The following is a 15,950-nucleotide window of genomic DNA, read 5'->3' on the forward strand; positions in this document are numbered from 1 at the left end:
GCTCAGTACTGGCCCTGGGGGACTGTACTGGCCCTGGGGGACTGTACTGGCCCTGGGGGACTGTACTGGCCCTGGGGGACTGTACTGGCCCTGGGGGACTGTACTGTTGTCACTCTGGCTCTTTTATTTATTTATTTATTTTATTTCACCTTTATTTAACCAGGTAGGCTAGTTGAGAACAGGTTCTCATTTGCAACTGTGACCTGGCCAAGATAAAGCAAAGCAGTTTAACACATACAACAACACAGAGTTACACATGGAATAAACAAACACACAATCAATAATGCAGTAGAAAAATCTATATACAGCATGTGCAAATGAGGTAGGATAAGAAAGGTAAGGCAATAAATAGGCCATGGTGACAGAGTAATAACAATATAGCAATTAAACACTGGAATGGTAGAATGTGCAGAAGATGAATTTGCAAGTAGAGATACTGGGGTGCAAAGGAGCAAGATAAATAAATAAATACAGTATGGGGATGAAGTAGATTGGATGGGCTAATTTACAGATGAGCTATGTACAGGTGCAGAGATCTGTGAGCTGCTCTGACAGCTGGTGCTTAAAGCTATTCAGGGAGGTAAGAGTCTCCAGCTTTAGTGATTTTTGCAGTTTGTTCCAGTCATTGGCAGCAGAGAACTAGAAGGAGAGGTGGCCAAAGGAAGAATTGCCTTTGGGGTGACCAGTGAGATATACCTGCTGGAGTGCGTGCTACGGGTGGGTGCTGCTATGGTGACCAGTGAGCTGAGATAAGGCGGGGCTTTACCTAGCAGAGACTTGTAGATGACCTGGAGCCAGTGAGTTTGGCGACGAGTATGAAGCGAGAGCCAGCCAACGAGAGTGTACAGGTCGCAGTGGTGGGTAGTATATGGGGCTTTGGTGACAAAACAGATGGCACTGTGATAGACTGCATCCAATTTGTTGAGTAGAGTGTTGGAGGCTATTTTGTAAATGACATCGTCGAAGTCGAGGATCGGGTAGGATGGTCAGTTTTACGAGGGTGTTTGGCAGCATGAGTGAAGGATTCTTTTTTGCGAAATAGGAAGCCGATTCTAGATTTAATTTTGGATTGGAGAAAGGGCCTAGCATGGGCTAGCTCCAGGCTAATTGGTGCTTTCTCCAGGACCGACGTTAGCCAGTACTCGGTTAGCAGCTAGCTAGCTGCAAAGATCCAGGTGTAAATAACCAGAGCTTGCGGTAGGAATCCGGGTGTATGGAGAGAAAATATGTCCGGTATGCTCTGGTTTGAGTCGCGTTGTACAAACTGGCAGAGCTTTCCGAGCTAAAGGTTAGCTGATGACCACTAGCAGTGGTTAGCTGATTAGTAGCTAGTAGCTAGTGAGCTGGCTAGCTTCTGTTGGGGGATTCCGAATAAGAGGTGAATAATACTTTAGAGAAAAAAAAACAGATCCGCACCACATTGGGTGAGCTGACCTGAAACCAAATAATGAATGTTTCACTAAGATCCTAAAGCTGAGTGGGGGTGTTTTGGGTTGGGGCGCTACTGGGCAGTGGACCCTTAGGGGCAGGACAGGGTGACCCAGCTATATTGTGTGCAAGTAAAACGAGCTCTATAGTACTATTAGGCCTATTATATGAATTAAACTCAGCAAAAAAAGAAACATCCTCTCACTGTCAACTGCGTTTATTTTCAGCAAACTTAACATGCGGAAATATTTGTATGAACATAACAAGATTCAACAACTGAGACAAACTGAACAAGTTCCACAGACATGTGACTAACAGAAATTGAATAATGTGTCCCTGAACAAGGGGGGGGTCAAAATCAAAATTAACAGTCAGTATCTGGTGTGGCCACCAGCTGCATTAAGTACTGCAGTGCATCTCCTCCTCATGGACTGCATCAGATTTGCTGTTCTTGCTGTGAGATGTTACCCCACTCTTCCACCAAGGCACTTGCAAGTTCCCAGACATTTCTGGGGGGAATGGCCCTAGCCCCACCCTCCGATCCAACAGGTCCCAGATGTGCTCAATGGGATTGAGATCGGGGCTCTTCGCTGGCCATGGCAGAACACTGACATTCCTGTCTTACAGGAAATCACGCACAGAACAGGCAGTATGGCTGGTGGTATTGTCATGCTGGAGGGTCATGTCAGGATGAGCCTGCAGGAAGGGTACCACATGAGGGAGGAGGATGTCTTCCCTGTAACGAACAGCGTTGAGATTGCCTGCAATGACAACAAGCTTAGTCCGATGATGCTGTGACACACCGCCCCAGACCATTACGGACCCTCCACCTCCAAATTGATCACGCTCCAGAGTACAGGCCTTGGAGTAACACTCATTCCTTCGACGATAAACGCACATCTGACCATCATCCCTGGTGAGACAAAACCGCAACTCGTCAGTGAAGAGCACTTTTTGCCGGTCCTGTCTGGTCCAGCGACAGTGGGTTTGTGCCCATAGGCAACGTAGTTGCCGGTGGTGTCTGGTGAGGACCTGCCTTACAACAGGCCTACAAGCTCTCAGTCCAGCCTCTCTCAGCCTATTGCGAACAGTCTGAGCACTGATGGAGGGATTGTGCGTTCCTGGTGTAACTCGGGCAGTTGTTGTTGCCATCCTATGCCTGTCCCACAGGTGTGATGTTCGGATGTACCAATCCTGTGCAAGTGTTGTTACACGTGGTCTGCCACTGCGAGGACGATCAGCTGTCCGTCCTACCTCCCTGTAGCACTGTCTTAGGCGTCGCACAGTACGGACTTTGCAATTTATCGCCCTGGCCACATCTGCAGTCTTCATGCCTCCTTGCAGCATGCCTAAGGCACGTTCACGCAGATGAGCAGGGACCATGGGCATCTTTCTTTTGGTGTTTTTCAGAGTCAGTAGAAAGGCCTCTTTAGTGTCCTAAGTTCTGTGACCTTAATTTCCTACCGTCTGTAAGCTGTTAGTGTCGTCACGACCGTTCCCACAGGTGCATGTTCATATAATAGTTTATGGTTCATTGAACAAGCATGGGAAACAGTGTTTAAACCCTTTACAATGAAGATCTGTGAAGTTATTTGGATTTTTGCGATTTATCTTTGAATGACAGGGTCCTGAAAAAGGGACGTTTCTTTTTTTGCTGAGTTTATATAGAGGGTACACTGTTTCTGTGTGTTAGTGTGAAGGTGTATGTGTGTTGTCATTCAACTCTTGTTTTCTAAACCTTTCCCTTGAGACCCGTGGTGATTTTAGCATGTAAATCTTGGTGGGGCCCAAAAAAATTATAATTTGTGGAGGCATGCCAGCAAAGCTTCAAAACAACACGAAACAATACGTTAATTGCACTATAATGGTGACAAACGGTGCCCACAAACTTTTAGGGCCTACATAAAGCTGTCCCAACAGCAGAGTCCCAACAGCAGTCCCAACACCTTACCACTACTACACCTGGCTATCAGCGGAGCCTTGTCTGGCAGCAAAACAGTTAATTCAGCCTCATTTACTGCCTTTTTAAAAAATATTGCTGATATGGCAGACTTGCTTAAACAAATGTGGTTTCTACTGACAATTGAGATGGACAAACTATGGCATAAGGGGACGACAAGCGGATAAGAGGCAATCCGTAATTTCGATGAAGACATTAATGAGCTTGCTAGAACGGACGGAATCAATATACCTATTTGTTTAGCACTTTTGAAATGTGCAGAGACAGAATTCAGAACATGGGCCGTTTTTAGAGTGTTCTCCCTGTACACCAAGTCAGAACAGTAGGATAAATAGAGGGGGCCTATAAGCAAACAATGAAAGCTCTTACAATATTCAATGATTATATTTCTCAAAAATAGGTTATAGGCTACATGTGCACCACCAAATCAGAACAGTATGCGAAATTAAGAGGGTAAAATATACCAAATGATTAGGCTGAGGCACATAGGCTACTAACAGTTTACTACACAACATATACCTAGTTATACTTTTTTAGCTACAGTATACATATATCCCTGGCATATTACATAATTTATGCAGCAGCATACAAGACATTTTTGGACTCACCTTGTTGTGCTGTGCTCACTTGAACAGGAAGGTTGCGCGGCGGTCCTTCGTGGGCAAATTTTGTCATCAAACTTTGTCATCAAAGTCTGGCATTCTCTGGATTAATGGCACTTTCAAGACAACTGGGAACTCGGAAATAAACAAGGTCAATCATGATGACATCAGTGATCTTTAGGTCGTAGCTCTAGAAAGAGGTCTGAGTTCCCGACTTACAATTCCTAGTTGGATGACCGTTCAAAAGAAGCTAGTTTTTTTCCCAAGTTCCCAGTTGTCTTGAACTCACTGAAGTCAGATTTCCCACTTCGGAGTTAACAGTTGTTTCGAGTGCAGCAGCAATCATGTTGGATCGACTGCATGCCCAATGTTTATCATTTTAATCTTGGAAAAGAGACCCTTAAACCCAGACTTGGGACCACACAGCCACTCCACTGAATATAAGCCTAGTGATTGCTTTGCAATGCTTGCAGTTAGCCAAGAATTCCTTCCAAACCACTCATTGTTGAATTTGCGATTTCCAACTAGTTTTGTAATGTTTGTCCAATGGCCGATGAGCACAAATACGTTTAATATATAATTTCTCTTCTTTATCTTCATATGACATGGATTAAAAAGCATTTACCAGTAGATTGTTGACTTGATTCATGATGATGACTGCTAGCTTGCAAGCTAAGATTTTGAAAGTATGATGTTGACAGTCCAATCAAAGCTACTGTAGATATAGTGAGCATTTAACACTACAGCTTAAACTGAGGGGGCGGGAAGTTGTGAGCATCGTATTTAGGTCAGGGAACTGCCATCACCTACTTAGTTTGTTTTGAGTAACTCAACCTTGACAGAGATTAGAGAACGATGCCAGACTTCATCGCTTACACTTCTACAATGAACATTTCATGGTTTCTACTTATCCTCACAGGTAACCCATACCAATTTTTTTTTTCAAGATAGTTAAAAAGGTTTCGAGGTGACTTATAGAAATAGATTTAATCAACTGTGCACATGTATTTTTCCAAAGGTAATTAAGCTTTTAGGACAAAAGAAAAATGTCAAATAACGGTTAGGAATTAGAAAAAATATGAAGGTAAATAGTTAGCCTGGTATGCTATTCGTGTTTTACCCCTTGCTGAAAAACGTTGCACCCGGTGAACCTTTTCCTTTTTCTTTAGGGACCTGGGCTGAAGTTCCGTCAATAGACAAGTATGGGGTGAAGGGAGGTTTCGTGTGTCTGGCTGTTGCTGAATCCCCTGAGGAGCATAAAGAACTTCAATGGAAATTCAAAAGTGATGTAATAATAGTTTATAATAAAGAGATCTCTCCTCAATACAAGGACAAGGTGCATTATAACCCAGTGAACCACTCTTTGTGCATTAAGAATCTGAAGGAAACTGACAGTGGAATTTACTATCCGATTGTTGGAAAATGGAATTTAACAACTATTATTGAGTACAATGTAACAATACTGGGTGAGTATAATTCAAAATTTAACTGAGGGCCCCCAAAAAGGCTATTCCTGGCTCTGACTGGGTGTGTGGGTATGGATGTTAGTAAGCAGACCCGAGAGAACCACGTTGGTCCCTCATGAGTTCAGATGTTTTTGTGGCCCCCACCACCATCAAAGTTGCTCATCCTTGGTCTAGGAAAGGGGTCTCCAACAGGTCGATTAGGAGCTACCAGTAGCTCGCATACCACCTATGAGTAGCTCACCAAATAATTCTGAAAGTACATGCAATTTTCAAGTGTTCAACCGCAAGCCGTCAAAAACAAATCTTACAATCATAACTTTAACATTATCACACCTCTGGTTAGCCATTATCGGCTTAAAAAGCCAGCAATATTGCCCCTGTTTGTCTGTGTGGTGCGCGCGTTTGTCTATCACTCCGTGTGTAACCAGTTGATGTAATAACTGTCTTGTGGGTAGACTGAAATATGTCCCACAAAACCTTCTCAATTATATGTTAATTGCAAAGTAGGCTTACCTGGCAGAAGTATATCATGAGTAGTATATCATTTGTAGCTGATATTTGTTATTTGCAAACATTGCCATGAAATTAGCAGCAGTAGTACAGAACCATCAAGAGAACAGCAAATTAGAAGGCACATTCCTCACTCACTAGCTGCACAATTAAAGGGCCAGATGCGCAATTAATCTAAATGTGTTCATTTTCTTCCAGACCTAAAAACAATACATTTGGATGTGATTTAACCATTGACATGGCCTTAGATCCTCAAATTCTGTTGTTTCTTTATGAACAATTGTAATTTTAAGAGAGGAAAAAAATAATATAAAACCAGGAAAAATGAAACGGAACATAATTTGGGGAGAAAATCACAGATTTTATAGGGCCGCCTTAGAGTTATTTATTAACCATTATTTGACCACGTATATTGACAGAAAAGTGCACCCACTTTCTCTTGTAGACTAAAGACCCGGGGAAGAGTTGCAGGGGAGAAGAGAAGAATGTGCCTGTTTGAAAGCTAGAAAAAAACGAGTAGCTCGCGACATGTTTGATATTTTTTTTTAAAGCAGCTCTCATTCTAGAAAAGGACCCCTGGTCTAGAGAGTGTATTGCATGTCTTAACTTCATGCAGGAGAAAGGCAGCCATGATGATACATTTTTTATATTTTTGTAGAGTGGAGATTATTATTTCAGTTTGACCTTTCATACCTACTTACATTTTCAATTGTATGTTGCTGGTTATTATTACAGTATAATAACTATAAGTTGAGAATATTACAGTACATTTCAAACCATATCCTATGTAGAGCAGCAGAAGTAAAATTCCTGACTTAGGTAAAGTGAGAAAAATACTAGGAAATGAATCATTCTGAGTACCAAATGGCTGTTTAATTGAATACACTATACATGCAAAAGTATGTAGACACCCCTTCAAATGAGTGGATTCGGCTCTTTCAGCCACACTTGTTGCTGACAGATTGAGCACACAGCCATGCAATCTCTATAGACAAACATTGGCAGTAGAATGGCCTTACTGAAGATCTGTGACTTTCAACATGGAATCGTTATAGGATGCCACCTTTCCAACAAGTCACTTTGTCAAATTTCTGCCATGCTAGAGCTGCCCCGGTCAACTGTAAGTGCTATTATTGTGAAATGGAAATGTCTAGGAGCAAGGCTCAGCCTCGAAGTGGTAGGTCGCACAAGCTCACAGAACGGAACTGCTGAGTGCTGAAGTGCGTAGCGTGTAAAAGTAGTCTGTCCGCAGTTGCAACACTCACTAACGAGTTCCAAACTGCCTCTGGAAGCAACATCAGCACAATAACTGTTTGTCAGGAGCTTCATGAAATGGGTTTCCATGGCAAAGCAGCCACACACAAGCCTAAGATCACTGTGGGCAATGCCAAGCGTCGGCTGGAGTGGTGTAAGCTCGCCGCCATTGGTTGGATCTGGGTTTGGCGGGTGCCAGGAGAATTCTATTTGCCCAAATGCAAAGTGCCAACTGTAATGTTTGGTGGAAGAGGAATAATGGTCTGGGGCTGATGGTTCGGGCTTGGCCCCTTAGTTGCAGTGAAGAGAGATCTTAAAACTGCTGCATACAATTACATTCTAGATGATTCTGTAATTCCAACTTTGTGGCAACAGTTTGTGGAAGGCCCTTTCCTGTTTCAGCATGACAATGCCCTTGTGCACAAAGCGAGGTCTATACAGAAATGGTTTGTCGAGATCGGTGTGGAAGAACTTGACTGCCCTGACCTCAACCCCATCGAACACCTTTGGGATAAATTGGAATGCAGACTGCGAGCCAGGCCTAATCGCCTAACATCAGTGCCTGACCTCACTAATGCTCTTGTGGCTGAATAGAAGCAAGTCCCCGCAGTAATATTCCAACATCTAGTGTAAAGCCTTCCCAGAAGAGTGGAGGCTGTTATAGTAGCAAAGGGGGGACCAACTCCATATTAATAACCATGATTTTGGAATGAGATGTTCGACGAGCAGGTGTCCACATACTTTTGGTCATGTAGTGTATATCCACATGAACAATCACTCTGGTATTCAGTTGTCACGAGTTTCTTCGTCTTCAGACGATATAACGAAATCATCGTCGGAAAAGGTAGACCAATACGCAGCAGAGTCGATAGAGTTCATCTTGAACATTTAATGAAATTCAACACGAATACAAAAACAACAAACAAGAAAACGAACGATACACTGACAGTCTGCAAAGCAAAGCTCAACACAGCACAATCACCCACCAATCACAAACACAACCACACCCTTATATATGGGACTCTCAATCAAAGGCAGATAGACAACACCTGCCTTCAACTGAGAGTCCCAACACCAATTAACCAACATAGAAACACACTCACCAGATTAGACATAGAAATACATAAACAGACTATAAACCAAAACCCTGGAAATACTAAATCAAACCCCCCTTTGAACAAACACACCACCCTTAACCACATAAAACAAATACCCTCTGTCACGCCCTGACCAAACTACAAAACAATTAACCTTATATACTGGCCAGGACGTGACAGTACCCCCCCCCTTAAAAGGTGCTACCCCGGAAGGACCTTAACAAAAAAAAAAAAAAAATACCCCCAAACAATACCCAAAAGAAAAATTCCCCCTTACTAAAGGGAGGGAAGGGAGGGTGGCTGCCGTCAACGACGGCACTGTGCTACACCCCCCCTCCCCAACCCACCTATTTTTGGAGGTGGCTCCGGCTCAGGCCGTTCCAGGCTGTCTGGCAGCTCGGGACAGTCTGGGCAGTCTGGCCACTCGGGACGTTCAGGGCAGTCTGGCCACTCCGGCAGGTCAGGGCAGTCTGGCCACTCCGGCAGGTCAGGGCAGTCTGGCCACTCCGGCAGGTCAGGGCAGTCTGGCCACTCCGGCAGGTCAGGGCAGTCTGGCCACTCCGGCAGTTCAGCGCAGTCTGGCCACTCCGGCAGTTCAGCGCAGTCTGGCCACTCCGGCAGTTCAGCGCAGTCTGACCACTCCGGCAGTTCAGCGCAGTCTGACCACTCCGGCGACTGTTGACTGGCGGGCAGCTCCGACGACTGTTGACTGGCGGGCAGCTCCGACGACTGTTGACTGGCGGGCAGCTCCGACGACTGTTGACTGGCGGGCAGCTCCGACGACTGTTGACTGGCGGGCAGCTCCGACGACTGTTGACTGGCGGGCAGCTCCGACGACTGTTGACTGGCGGGCAGCTCCGACGACTGTTGACTGGCGGGCAGCTCCGACGACTGTTGACTGGCGGGCAGCTCCGACGACTGTTGACTGACGAGGCTGGGTTTACGCACTTGCCGTTTAGTGCGGGGAGCGGGAACAGGACGAGTCGGACTGGGTGGACGCACTTCCGGGTCCGCACGAGAGACAGGAGCTGGAAACCCAGGGCTATGGAGGCGCACAGCCGGTCTAGATCTTACCTCCTGCACAACCCGACTTGGCTAGATGGAACTAGTAGCCCTGTACGAGCGGAGTGCTCGTACAGTGCAGACTGGGCTGTGCAGGGGCCTGATGGTAGCCGTGCGTAGAGCGGGAGTTGGGTAGCCTGGTCCTCGGAGGCGTACCGGCGACCAGATGCGCTGCGCAGGCATCCTCCTACCAGGCTGGATGCCCGCTCTAGCACGGCACCTGCGAGGGGCTGGAATAACTCGCACCGGACTGTGCGTGCGTATGGGTGAGATAGTGCGCTTCTCAGCAAAACATGGCGCTCCCCACCTCATACGCTCCTCCATATAACCACGGGTAGCTGGCTTCCGGCTCTTCCTTCGCCTAGCCAAACTACCCGTGTGCCCCCCCCAAAATTTTTTCTTGGGGGTGCCTCTCGTGCATCTCCTTCAGCGCGTCCACTCTGGCCTCGTACCACCGCCTCTCCGCCTTGGCTGCCTCAATTTCCCACTGCGGGCGCTGATAATCCCCAGCCTGATGCCAAGGTCCGGCCCCGTCCAGAATTTCCTCCCAAGTCCACTTCTCCCGCCAGTCCAACTCGAACGCCGTCTGCTCCTTCCTCTGCTGCTTGGTCCTTGAGTGGTGGGTGATTCTGTCACGAGTTTCTTCGTCTTCAGACGATATAACGAAATCATCGTCGGAAAAGGTAGACCAATACGCAGCAGAGTCGATAGAGTTCATCTTGAACATTTAATGAAATTCAACACGAATACAAAAACAACAAACAAGAAAACGAACGATACACTGACAGTCTGCAAAGCAAAGCTCAACACAGCACAATCACCCACCAATCACAAACTCATCATTTTCTCAAAAGTTAGTTGAAATGAGCATTTAAAACATGTTTCAAAAAAATATAATCCAGGGGCATACCACTGGATCCCCGTAGAAAAATGTCCCCTCCCCCAATGTCATAGTCAATCCTATGCCCCTGCACACAATATAAACGTTCCTGCAAATGTTTTCCCACATTTTCCTACAACTACGGTCATTACTTTCTACGTTATAACCAGTGGCGTGTATTCATGGAAGCCAGGCTTCCCCAAAAAATTACACAAAAACCAAACAAAAAAAACGCTTCTTTTTTTTGCCTCCGTTTCATAATTTTCCTTCAATTTGCAAGATGCTTAATGTATCTCAACAGAGAAAGCATCCTAGAGAGTGAAACAGCTCTGCTCTGTCTCTGTATGTGTTGGCCATCTATCTGATGCTGTCTGGTCCAAAAGAGTATGACATTTTTGCCACCCGTAGCATTGAATGCAAGGGAAGCCAGCGAGCATTTGGCTTCCCTTGATCATTTTTTAAAATCAAATAATAACCAATCAGCGTTGAAGCAAACTGAGTGAGCTCAACTGTGAATGGTCCTGGTGCACCAAAACAGTGTCAAGGGAAGCCAGTTTGGATTTGGCTTCACTCCAATCACACCAAGAGCATTCGTCATTGACAGAAACTCATTGTGCATCTTGTTGTCTTGATGTCATCCAGTGGCTAGTTACACTATAGCTAGCTAAAATTGTCCCTTTCCTAAATAAGCCATGAATGGAGTTAGGGATTTGCACTTGTGGTTTAACTTAATTCTCCATACTGGCCAATGATTATAATGGCGATTCTGACCCAACCACAAATTCATTTATTGTGCCACAGGCCTGAGAGGATGGAAGTTCAATATGTAGCTAGATGTAGAAGGCTACTGTTAACTAGCTAATGTTGCCCATGAAAGGAAGTTAGGCTAGCAAGCAAGCATTTCAGCCAGGTAGCCGAGGACAACAAAAAATGAAAGCGTACTGTATGACAGAGTGATAGACTGTTTTGTCAACATGAAAGAGAGGATGGCATTGACATTTATTTACAAGTAGTGTGAGTCAATGTTTTTTCTATTTCCACGAAAACTAACACGCTCTTACGCACACACACAGAGAAATCAGAACCATGGACAGCCACATCATATTTAGCTTCATTGGACTAAATTATTTTTGGTATCTTTTAGTTGTCACTGTATTAGACTAAGCATAGGTGATTTGATGATGTTGAAATGTTGAAGTTGAAATGGTACTGCAATAGTGGAGGCAGCTGCTGTTTTTCTTTGCGATTTGCGTTAACTCTATGTGCTTCTAAAGCGATAGTTGTTTAGTAGTCCCAAAATGTTGGAAACATTAATTTGCTTGACCATGCTGTAGGTCATGTAACCGTTTCTTACATGCAATATGCTTAGAGGACTTCACCGGACAGAGGTTGCTCTCTCGTTTTGGGATGAAACAAAGGTGTGGTTGAATTTATTCTGCCACTGTGTCTTCTTAATGTTTCAGCCTTAAGCCAATATAACACATACATTGTAAGATGGCTTGTTTCTGGCTTTGCTTTCCCAGCGATTTTACCCACACACTGTGCATAAACCAGTTATAACCAATCATTATTTTGTTTTACTATAGGATTAAACCATAGGAGATTCATCACACTCCTCTGACTCTTCTTGTCATGGACATAACCTTTTTTCCCAACTGGTTCTTGTAGAAGCTGTTTCCATACCAGTCATGAAGGTGGTGTATCTCTACTCCAACTCAAGTAAGGGACAATGTAACATCACAGTGAACTGTTCTGTTGAAGATGTCTGGGCGTTGTCTGTCTGTAACGGGCGTCAGTGCACACTGTCACAACAGTCACTCACCGTAGTCAATATCACCATCTCCAATGACAACAACACTATCCAGTGCACAGGAAAAAATCACGTCAGCGCAAAGACCAAGTCACAACCCATGAAGGACATATGTAAGTCCAATTTACTAGCTTCCACCTTCTGTGCCTCTATCATTGTTAAAAAATATCAAAGTTTTAATATAATTGTTACAATTTTCCAGCAAAAATGTGATTAACAATTGTGTGTGCGTGCGTGTGACATCTCAGGTATTGAGAAGGATGGGAAAGCTTCCAAATTCCCAGTTGGCATCATTGTGGTCAGTGTTACTGCTGGATTGCTATTCATTAGTGTGATTGTTGGTATATGTGTTGGTATACGACGCATCAAATCAACCAGAAGAAGGGCCCGTAAAAACAAGCAGCCACTGCAGGTACCTTCTCTGTCCATCATTTATCTATTGTCAGTGTCCTGGAAAAACCTTGTATCTCAAAAAAAGTGTTTCTTTTCAGCTCTATCGCCACGTAGTCATGTCACATGGAGGGGAATGACTACTTAAAGTAGTTAAAGAACAAATGTTTCTCAAAATGTTTAAAGAATGATCATTTGAATGTTGTTACAGTCTGTCTCATATCCTAACAGGTCAACCCAGTGAGCGCTCCACAAGGGGAGAGGCCGGGACCACAAAACACAGGGGGTTCTGACGTAACAACTATCTACGTCACTGTAGGGAAACCAGGAGCAGCAGGAGTGGCGCTCCAGTCACCAGAAGAGATGCCAGAGTCACAGTCAGAGGCGCTCTACAGCACTGTGCAGCACCCAGCTGCAGAAGAGTCTCACCTAGTGGACAAAGTGGGCGCTACAAAAGAGGACAGGCCAGGGCCGCAGACCCCTACTGAGACAGAGCCTACATCAATCTACAGCACTGTACAGAAACCAGCAGCAGCACAGCGTTGCCCAGTGGACAAATACGGGAATAATCTCAACAAACCAGACAGAGCTGCTCAATAGGAGATAAACTACCCCTCCGTCCCTCTCACAGTTACCCTGCTATTACATTGACTAAGACTTGACCCATATACTCAGATAGCGAAAATCAAAACACAGGGGAAATTGTGAACGAGGAAGAATGACGGGAAAATGTAATATAAAACAAAAAACATTTACTTATTTTACTTATTTTTACTTCATTAATCATTCAATCTATTAGCACTGTACATGCTTTATTAAAAATACTTGTATACAAAACAGCTGAATTAAAAAAAATGGGAATCCCGTTGTTTGATCCCTTCAACGAACTGAAAAGAAGGTTGAGAAGACAGGCTCAACCAAACAATAGCAATAAAAAGACACGTTCAATCAATCAACTCAATCAATCAACGGTATATCATATTTTTTTGGTTATCATTTTTATAATAAGTACCATATATCTAATTATTGGCTAAAATTCACTAATTGTAAATTGCTCCGGATATGTAAATCACTGCTAAATGACTAAAATGTCAGATGTAAATGTTAGATGAGAAAGCATATTTACAAATATCAATAGAAACGGTTCAATCAACTTCTGTAGGATCTGTAGGATCTGTTACATCTAGCTGGCTATGTGGTAGAACTACGCAGGTACTATACAGGTACAACCCTATTACAGGGGCTGAGTCACTGGCTTATTGGTGTTCTTCCATGCCGTCCCTAGGAGGGGTGCGTCACTTGAGTGGGTTGAGTCACTGACGTGGTCTTCCTGTCTGGGTTGGCGCCCCCCCCCCCTTGGGTTGTGCCGTGGCGAAGATCTTTGTGGGCTATACTCGGCCTTGTCTCAGGATGGTAAGTTGGTGTTTGAAGATATCCCTCTAGTGGTGTGGGGGCTGTGCTTTGGCAAAGTGAGTGGGGTTATATCTTGCCTGTTTGGCCCTGTCCGGGGGTATCATCGGATGGGGCCACAGTGTCTCCTGACCCCTCCTGTCTCAGCCTCCAGTATTTATGCTGCAGTAGTTTATGTGTCGGGGGGCTAGGGTCAGTCTGTTATATCTGGAGTATTTCTCCTGTCTTATCCGGTGTCCTGTGTGAATTTAAGTATGCTCTCTCTAATTCTTTCTTTCTTTCTCTCTCTCGGAGGACCTGAGCCCTAGGACCTCAGGACTACCTGGCATGATGACTCCTTGCTGTCAACCTGACTCCTGCTGCTCGAGTTTCAACTGCTCTGCCTGAGGCTATGGAACCCTGACCTGTTCACCGGACGTGCTACCTGTCCCAGACCTGCTGTTTTCAACTCTCTAGAGACAGCAGGAGCGGTAGAGATACTCTCAATGATCAGCTATGAAAAGCCAACTGACATTTACTCTTGAGGTTCTGACTTGTTGTACCCTCGACAACTACTGTGATTATTATTGTTTGACCATGCTGGTCATTTATGAACATTTGAACATCTTGGCCATGTTCTGTTATAATCTCCACCCGGCACAGCCAGAAGAGGACTGGCCACCCCTCATAGCCTGGTTTCTCTCTAGGTTTCTTCCTAGGTTTTGGCCTTTCTAGGGAGTTTTTCCTATGCACCGTGCTTCTACACCTGCATTGCTTGCTGTTTGGGGTTTAAGGCTGGGTTTCTGTACAGCACTTTGAGATATCAGCTGATGTAAGAAGGGCTATATAAATTGATTTGATTTTGATTTGATGACAGTCAATTATGGCTAAAAGCAGAAGCATTTATGCTGTGGACACAAGCTCACATGTAGGTAGTATTTTGCATTATTCCAAATCATACATTTTGGGTCAGTTTCCTGGACACAGATTAAGCCTAGTCCTGGACTTAAAAACACTCTAAATGGAGAATCTCCATTGAACATACTTCTTATTCCAGGACGAGGTTTAATCTGTGAATTTGAATAAGTAGTAAACAGGATACAGAATTGCAAAACCCAAACAAATGAAATGGTTGGTGGAAATATAATTGTCTATTCTAAGCATTAAGGTTAAAATACCATATAAACATTATTTCCAGAGAAAAGTTATATATTATTTGGTATCTGGAAGTGTGACCTTTCAGATTCAATGAAACTAATGTTCTATGACTGAGTGGAATTTCTTTGAATTGCACTTAATTAAATTCTACTTCCTGCCACTCAAACTCAAATTATACATCATGTGGGGTGTGGTCAATTCAATTAGAATTTCAACTTATGAGTTGAATGGAAGTCAATTCCAAAATTCAGAATTGAGCCCAACCCTGGTGAGAATGTGTTTGTTATTGTGTATTTGAATAAATGCTTTTGAGTGTACAATGTATGCATGCTTTTGAGTGTGTGTGTACTCTAAATTAGCCTTAAACATGTCCTTACATGATGCTGTCATTAAGATTTGTATTGTCAATCCAGACCCACTGTCCGTCTTACATCGTTTCTGTCAGTCCAATCCAGGGGAGTGTCTCCAACCCTCCTCAGTGATGTAGTCAAGTCACTTAACCTCGAGCCTGAGTCGAGTCCCAAGTCCCTAGTATTCTCAAGTCACGAGTCGAGTCATGGATACAGATGTCCTCCATCGCGGATGCAGGCGTATTGACTCTGTTCGTTGCTGGAGAAATAGTAGCATGATCCATTGTGAAACTCCAAGCCAGGATAACATTGTGCCTTTCCTCTCTCTTCTACGGAAGCAATCTATATGTAATTACTCACAGTACTATATCCTCTTATGTTCATGTTAAATGTGTGTTCCCGTTTAAGAGTGCACGAGAGTTGTGGACAAGAATCCCCCCCCCCCAACATAAAAAATATTTTTACATAACCCTCCGCTTGTATTGTACACATTTTGTTTTACCCTCATAATATACACAAAAAAGATTACTGCACCACCACAAATAACAATAACTGTAGCAACCCTGTGTTTATAAACATGGATATCGACATACC

At 44.1% G+C, this 15,950-nt stretch overlaps 1 protein-coding gene across 1 annotated transcript; it reads left to right on the plus strand.

The window, feature by feature from the left end:
* Nucleotides 1–4,788: 4,788 nt before the first annotated feature.
* On the plus strand, nucleotides 4,789–13,424 carry LOC115198481 (SLAM family member 5). The gene is made up of 5 exons (XM_029760451.1): nucleotides 4,789–4,909; nucleotides 5,160–5,456; nucleotides 11,928–12,182; nucleotides 12,318–12,481; nucleotides 12,691–13,424. Exons 1-5 carry the CDS (start codon nucleotides 4,846–4,848, stop codon nucleotides 13,057–13,059), a joined length of 1,149 nt encoding a protein of 382 aa, XP_029616311.1. The 5' UTR covers nucleotides 4,789–4,845; the 3' UTR covers nucleotides 13,060–13,424.
* The last annotated feature ends 2,526 nt before the right edge of the window (nucleotides 13,425–15,950 follow it).

The sequence above is a fragment of the Salmo trutta genome, chromosome 8 (assembly GCF_901001165.1).
Source record: "Salmo trutta chromosome 8, fSalTru1.1, whole genome shotgun sequence".
NCBI classification, from domain to species: Eukaryota; Metazoa; Chordata; class Actinopteri; order Salmoniformes; family Salmonidae; genus Salmo; species Salmo trutta.